Genomic DNA, 8488 nt, shown 5'->3' on the forward strand with positions numbered 1-8488 from the left:
TTGACCTAAATGACTGATGGTGATAAATATCCACCTTGATAAAGAATCCACTTGTGTGTAATCAAGTGTCCGTATAAATGCACCTGCTCTGTGATAGTCTCAGAGGTCCGTTTAAAGCGCAGAGAGCATCATGAAGAACAAGGAACACACCAGGCAGGTCCGTAATACTGTTGTGGAGAAGTTTAAAGCCGGATTTGGATACAAAAAGATTTCCCAAGCTTTAAACACCCCAAGGAGCACTGTGCAAGTGATAATATTGAACTGGAAGGAGTCTCAGACCACTGCAAATCTACGAAGCTCCGGCTGTCCCTCTAAACTTTCAGCTCATACAAGGAGAAGACTGATCAGAGATGCAGCCAAGAGGCCCATGATCACTCTGGATGAACTGCAGAGAACTACAGCTGAGGTGGGAGAATCGGTCCATAGGACAACAATCAGTCGGACACTGCACAAATCTGGCCTTCATGGAAGAGTGGCAAGAAGAAATCCCTTTCTCAAAGATATCCATAAAAAGTCTCGTCTAAAGTTTGCCACAAGCCACCTGGGAGACACAGGGAAGATGGTTAAAATTGATGGGAAGATGGATGGAGCCAAATACAGGACCATTCTGGAAGAAAACCTGATGGAGTCTTCAAAAGACCTGAGACTGGGACGGAGATTTGTTCCAACAAGACAATGATCCAAAACATAAAGCAAAATCTACAATGCAATGGTTCACAAATAAACGTATCCAGGTGTTAGAATGGCCAAGTCAAAGTCCAGACCTGAATCCAATCGAGAATCTGTGGAAAGAACTGAAAACTGCTGTTCACAAACGCTCTCCATCCAACCTCACTGAGCTCGAGCTGTTTTGCAAGGAAGAATGGGCAAGAATTTCAGTCTCTCGATGTGTAAAACTGATAGAGACATATCCCAAGCGACTTGCAGCTGTAATCGCAGCAAAAGGTGGCGCTACAAAGAATTAACTTAAGGGGGCTGAATAATTTTGCACACCCAATTTTTCAGTTTATTTGTTAAAAAAAGTTTGAAATATCCAATAAATGTTGTCTCATTTCATGATTGTGTCCCACTTGTTGATTCTTCACAAAAAGGTCAAAGTTCAAGGGGGCCGAATACTTTCGCAAGGCACTGTAAATGTTCCTACAGCACCCTCAATATGCTTTCAAGGGTAGATGGTTTTATGTTATTGCTTTACATAATACGAGTTTATATGTACAGAAACACTGAAGTTCCTGTCCAAAAAAAGTGTATCTATGATTACTGCCTGTTGACTACACATAAAAAGTTTACATTCAGTTAGTCCTATCTGGTTACATTTAGTACATGTGCTCAACAATGCTACTACTTTAAATATTCATACAGATATTCTACTGAGAACTCTTTGTCATAACCTTATGGCTGCCAACCCCCCCCCCAACATATTTTGATTATTCAGAGGAAAAAGGGGTTTACCATAGGTCATATTCTAAGTTGTATTCCCTTTCCCCTGTGGAGATGCCCTTGGGCCAGTGGACATTGGCTTGGTGGAGACATGTGCTGGGGGCTCAGCCGTGCTCCCCTGCCTCCCCCCACACGGGGAGGCCTTGGCCGTGGAAGGGGTGAGTCTGAAGCGACAGAGGGGCCGGGCACCTGTGGAGGTGTTGTACCACTCAAAGCGTCACCACGGCGGCAGCCCTCCATCCTCCTCCCTATTCCCTGCTGAGAGGGTCCACCTGTCCTCGGCTCCCGGTCCCAGGGGCATCACCTACAACCTGACCCTGCAGCAGCTGCAGCCGGACGACAGCGCCCTGTACAGCTGCGAGCTGCTCCTCAGTGGCAGGCCAGACACCAGCACCACTCTAGGAAGACAAACACTCTTTGTTTCTGTGCAAGGTGGGTCACGTCACAGAGGGACTTGATCGCCAGGTTACTTATACTTAATTTTGTTTTTCAGGGGTTTTAAACTGAAAACTTCTTTTAATGCTAATTGTTGTTCTGTTGTACCAATTTGTTTCATTTTGTGCTGTTTTTTTCGATGCATATCAGTGTCTGATCAGTCCAACTCTGACTACTAAAGATGTCAGCCTTCTACTAACACACCTTCTTCTAATTATATCAATAACAATGGCTATAACTTCAGTAAAGATTCCACTCATATTTGCCAATCACACAGTGTTGTTGTCATTGTTTCTTAAATTAACAATTTGAACTGAGTAGATTCAAGTTTTGTGGAACACTGTTCAGAATCGTTGTTCCCTTATTTGTTCATCTGCCCGCCTGTGGGTGTGTGCACAACTGATAACACTAGACAATGCTTTTTTTTCTGTATTTATAAATCTTATCTTAGTAATCAGGTAGTTGGTTAATCCATCGATCACTCCCACTACAGCTGACGTGTCAGCACGGTTGGGCAATGCAATGAAACATTGAATCAGAGATTTATTATTACAATTATTTTGAAATCATAATTGTGTATCTTAAAGAATATGTCTGGTGCTATTTTATATATTTCTTAACAAATTCAATGAAAAGACTAAAACAACAATGAATTGCTCCTACTAACAAGTGTCAGTTTAGCTAAAGTTTGATAAGTCTATAGCTAATTACTTTGTGTAAATGATTGTTTTGTGTAAAATTGTTTATGGTTTTAATGAACAGTCATTTTGTAATTGTAATGTTAATTAAACCGTATATGGCCGTTTTTAAAGATTTACGTCTTCATTTGCAGCAAATGGGCTTGGGACTGAGAGCCACAGTGTCGGGAAGAATTGAGAGACGGACTAGCACATTGTTGTTGTTTTTAATTTGTTGACAAAAAATAAACAATCACCATTTTTGGCTAAATAATAATCATATATATATATATATATATATATATATATATATTAAAGGAGGTTGACGAAAATTATTTAAAGGTGATTTCATTTTTACCAAGAATTTTGTGTTTGAGATGTCAAATACCATTGGCGGTTGAGCTCACTGAGCAAACCAAACTGCTATCACTCACCTCCTGATAGTAGGAGACCAACCACAACTCAATAACAGGCCTTTGTCTCCCTATTCATGAAAATGTTTTGGTGATGTTGATCTTTACGTTGTAGGCCTACAGAAACCTTATTCATATATTCAAATTGCAGCCTACAACTAGAAAGGAACTTTGGGTCAGTGTTTTTTTGCAATTCCACTAAACATGTCATACTTGAGCATTTGTTGTGTTTATCTTGCAACGTTTTATGAATGAACATGCAAGTGCCAGTGGTGGGACTGACACCACTCACTTTCCTTGTTTGCAGTACAGAAAGAGGACAATTCCTCAGAGGATATTGAGACTCTGAGTGTTTGTGTCCTGCCGCAGCAGTGTAGTTGACCCTCTTATTTTCAACCTTTGTCTCTCTGCTTCTTCACAGGAGGTCAGTGTGGCTGCTCCAACTACTCCACTCTGCTATATGCTTTGTCAGCTGTAGTGGTTCTTCTCCTCCTCCTCCTCATCCTTGGATTTGTGGTGTTTCACAAAGTGAGTGGGCTGACAACACAAAAGTTAAGGAGAAAACATACAAGGCTCAATTCAAACAGCACCACGCGTGCCAGAGAGGAGAAAAATATAAGTGATTAATGTGAACAGCACCTGCGTGCCAGAAAGTTCCTCTGCAGCTCACCACAAAACCACACGGTTTCATAACTTGTTGCTATCAGTTGTCAGCATGCTTTTTAAATTCAGTTAGGAAGGCAGTGAAACCCTAACTCTATTTTTTTGTTTAGTTTTAACCAAGTTAGCAGTGAACTACAGTGTTTATTTTAAGCTTTTTTTTTTTGCTGTAAAAGATGTAGTGAGGATTAGACTTGGTTAGGACTTCACATTGAAAATGCTTCCTCAACAGAAAATAACACTGATTTTAACAGGAAATCAAGAGTGCATTCACTTTGTTCTCTTCACTGATTTGTTTTTCTTCCGTTTCAATGACTGTTAGGGTAAAGCACGCCGCAGTGTCAAGTCACACCCTCCGGCACCCATTTACGAGGAGATGACCGGTATGCAGCCTGTCAGTCGAAAACTGCCTCCCCGCCATCTGGAGGAAACCGAGTCTTCAGAGTACAGAAACTGCTCTGTGAAGAGATCCTGTAATGAAAACCATTACGAAAGCCCCATTGGGGCTCTGATCCCCAAGAGTGAGCCTTAGAAAGGAAAAATTAGACCTTGTCACCAGCAACAGGAACTAGACTAACTCATCAACTACCTGAAACTCACTGAATTCCAATTAGCACTCTGACGTTTCTATAACAGATTTTAACAGAAAGATTCTCCTCATACTGTCCTTAATCTCATGTTTATTTGACTGTTGATAGTTCAAAAGAGTTTTTTTTTTTTCTTTCTTTTTTTTTTAAACCTTTTTAAATGTTTACTGCCATTGTTTGTTTTTGGATATTCAGCAAATTAAAGGTACTCTGTGGCGTAGGTAACAAAGTTTGTTTATAATGCTGTTTATGAACATTCACTGTTTCTCACCAAAACCGCTTTGATGTCTAACTAACATGTTGAAAGCATTTCCTTCCTCATAAAACATTTGCATACTTACATATATCCAGATTTGTCACATTTCTACATTCCTTGAAGTTACCGCCACTAAAAGTAAATCAGCAGAATAATGTAAAGAAATCGGCACCAAGTCACATGCATGGGCGTTATGCTTGTACACAAGAATCTTATGAAATGCAAACCCATTTTTAAAAATTGCTCCACAGGGATACACTTTTTGTTAAAACTGTAATTGCACTGAAAAGTTAATAAAAACATTGTTAAAAAGAATCTACTGTTTCCATAATAAAGAATTCCTGTTTAAAGATTGGCACGTGTACTATGCTGTGACTTTTTAAAATTATTTTCTTTACGACTCGCTATACAATTACTTTTTTGATGACATTTTTACGACATACTATACTATGACTTTAATGATTACGATATGTTATGACTTATTTTTTTTGGGCTTGTTTGGCTTTTTATTTGGACAGGACATCTTAGACTTGAAAGGGGAGAAAGAAAGGGAATGACATGCAGGAAATGACCTGCGGCCACTGCATTGAGAAGTAAACCTCTACGTGTGGGTGCACGCTCTACCAGGCGAGCTCACCAAGCGCCCCATGGCTTTTTTAAATGACACATTTTTTAGAATACTATGCTATGACTTTTAAATGACACTTTTTACAACATACTGTACTATGACTTTATTGAATAACATTTTTTACGACACAATTGTACTACATAGGAAACAACTTTTTTTTACAAAGTCTATATGGCATATTACACTATAAACTCTTTAAATTATTCTTTTTAAGACATACTAAACTATGACTTTTTTTTTTTACAAAATGTTACTACATACAACACTTTGACACAAAAAAAAGTACAACATTTTTACGACTTACTATACCATGGCTTTCTACGGCCTTAATCATAGCAAACTACACTATGACTTTTTTACAACATTTTTACGACATACTATACTATGACTTTACAAAATACTACACTGTGATTTAAAATATAAGAATTTACTCCATACTATACTATGACTTTATAAATATTTGTTTTTAACGGCATACGGTACTATGAACTTTAAAAAAAAAAAATGTAAGCCTTAGTCATAAAATGTCAGTCATGTAATAATATATATATTATTACATGACTTCTTACGACATACTATACTATGACTTTTTATGACATACTATACAATGACTTTCATGACTTGTCTTCCAACATACTATACTATGCTTTTTTTTAAATTACATTTTTACGACATACTATGACTTTTGTAAATTACATTTTTACGACACACTATACTATGACATTTTAATGACATAACATAGATTACTTTTTAAAAATATTTTTGTGACATTCTAAACTATGACTTTGAAATGACATTTTTTACAACATAGTACACTATGACTTTTTTACGCCCTTATTACTGCATACTGTGTTGTAACTTTTAAATGACTTTTTGATGAATGAATGAAATGAAATTAATTTTTTCAGCATACTATACCCTGCATTATTTAAATGAAAATTTTACGACATACTATACTATGCCTTTTTTAAACTAAATTTTTCACAACATACCATACTATGACATTTTAATGACATACTTTACAACTACTTTTTAAAAAGATTTTCACAACATACTATAATACAACTTTTTTTTTTACAACCTTTTCATGGCATGATATACTATGAACTCTTTAAATTATTCTTTTAAAGACATACTGTACTACGACTTTTTTAATGAATTTTTACTGCATACTATGACTTTTTGAAAGACGTACCATACTATGATATTTCTTTTTACAAAATGTTACTACATACTATATTACAACTTTTTTACAACGTTCTTATGGCATTAAATAATTTTTGAAGACATACTATACTATGACTTTTTATGACATACTATACAATTACTTTTTTAATTGCATTTTTAACACATTCTATACTATGACTTTCATGACTTTTTTATGACATACTATGCTATGACTTTTCAAATGACATTTTTACGATATACTAAACTATGACTTTTTTATGTAATTTTTTTGGCATACTACACTATGACTTTCAAATGACATTTTTTACAACATACTATACTATGACTTTTTTGAATTGAATTTTTTACAACATACTAATTACTTTTTTTAAGTAAATTCTGTACAATTACTTTTTTTTTTACAAAATTGTACTACATACTATACTACAACTTCTTTACAAGATTTTTTTACAACATACTATGACTTTTTAAGGAACACTACTTTTACAAAATGTTACTACATGTTATATTATGACTTTTTAATTTTTTTTAATACTCACTATACTCTGACTTTTTAAATTACATCTTTTACGAAATACTATACTATGGCCTTTTTTAATGTTATACTATATATTTTTTAATTAAACGTTTTCATGTTATAGTATGACTTTTTCACTGACTTTTTGCTATGACTATTTTACAAAAATACTATATACAATGACATGTTTTATTACGTTATGGCATCCTATTCTATGACATATTACGGTGTTTTACTGTGTATACATGTAAATGTATGTCAACGACCGCTGGTGTAATCCAGGACGTCTCCATAAAGACAGCCTCATGTTGCCGGGACCTCGAGCTGCTAGCCGTTAGTCTACGGCCATACTATTTACCCAGGGAGTTTAGCCATGTGATTACTCTCTGTGTTTACATCCCTCCGAGAGCGGACGCAGCCGCTGCCTATGAGAAGATTCACTCCGTCACAGCAGCGCTGCAGACACAGCACCCTGAGGCCTTCATGATCATCTCTGGGGACTTTAACCATGCTACTTTGGACTCTACTTTGGCTGTTTTTCACCAGGTTGTAGACTGTCCGACCAGAAACAACAGGACAATTGATCTCCTGTATGCTAATGTGAGGGATGCATGCAGAGCGACTCCCCTCCCCCCACTGGGGAAGTCTGATCACAACCTGGTTCATCTGCAGCCACTGGACACCCCCCTGGTCCAAAAACAGCCGGTGACAACTGACAACTCGCACCAGCAGGAGGTGGTCCCCTGAGATAGAAAGTGCCCTGAGAGACTGCTACGACACCACAGTCAGGACATAGAGGGGATGACACACTGTCTGACGGACTACCTGAACTTTTGCGCAGACGTGGTCTCCCCTATCAAGACTGTCCGCTGTTACCCTAATAACAAGCCATGGGAACACGGGAGGTTAAGGCTGTCTAACAGGAAGAAGCTGTCAGGGCAGGACAAGGAGGCCATGAAGGCAGCACAGGGGAGGTGAAACACTGTGTGAGGAAGCTAAGGAAAGCTAAGGAGGAACGTGGAGCAGAAGCTGAGGGAGAACAACTAGGGAGGTCTGGGAAGGGGTGAGGACCATCACAGGTCACAACACAAGACCAGAACAACAGGGGGGCATGGAGAGGGCCAAGGAGTTAAATAACTTTTCAACAGGTTTAACCAGCCCTTTCCCCCCACCCCACCCCCACCTACCTCCCCTCATGCAGTAATGTTCCCTTCCTCCACACACCTCCCCCCTGACACCACCCCGTCACACAGTCTACACACCTCCCCCCCAACACCACAATATCCCCCTCCTCCTCTCAATACAATCCCGCCCACACATCAACACAGACCAGGTCAGAGAGCAGTGAGAAGCTCCGGCCCAGGAAAGCAGCAGGCCCGGATAAAGTGTGTCCGAGACTGCTGAAGACCTGCGTGCAGAACTGGGGGAGCCGCTCAACGGATCTTCAACCTTAGCTGCAGCAGGGAGAGTGCCCACCCTTTGGAAGACATCCTGCATCGTTCCAGTCCCAAGAAGAACAGGCCCAGCGAGCTGAATGACTTCCGACCGGTGGCACTCACTTCACACCTGATGAAGAAGTTGGAGCGGCTCTTCCTCAGCCTACTCAGACCCCAGGAACAGTACGCCCAGAACCTCCTGCAGTTTGCGTACCAGCCAGATGTAGGTGTGGAGGACGCCATCCTCTACC

General features: G+C 38.9%; 1 protein-coding gene across 2 annotated transcripts in view; it reads left to right on the forward strand.

Annotated features, from left to right (window-relative positions):
• cd7al (cd7 antigen-like) overlaps positions 1–4772 on the forward strand; it is a 6849-nt gene extending 2077 nt beyond the window's left edge. The window contains exons 3-5 of one of the 2 annotated variants that reach the window (XM_032529183.1): positions 1495–1872; positions 3390–3493; positions 3948–4772. In XM_032529183.1, coding sequence (XP_032385074.1) covers positions 1495–1872; positions 3390–3493; positions 3948–4157 — 692 coding nt within the window. In that variant the 3' untranslated portion in view covers positions 4158–4772. Of the gene's footprint in view, positions 1–1494; positions 1873–3386; positions 3494–3947 lie in introns of both variants that reach the window. The other variant, XM_032529173.1, reaches the window with a different exon arrangement.
• The last annotated feature ends 3716 nt before the right edge of the window (positions 4773–8488 follow it).

The sequence above is a fragment of the Etheostoma spectabile genome, chromosome 2 (assembly GCF_008692095.1).
Source record: "Etheostoma spectabile isolate EspeVRDwgs_2016 chromosome 2, UIUC_Espe_1.0, whole genome shotgun sequence".
Classification (NCBI taxonomy): domain Eukaryota; kingdom Metazoa; phylum Chordata; class Actinopteri; order Perciformes; family Percidae; genus Etheostoma; species Etheostoma spectabile.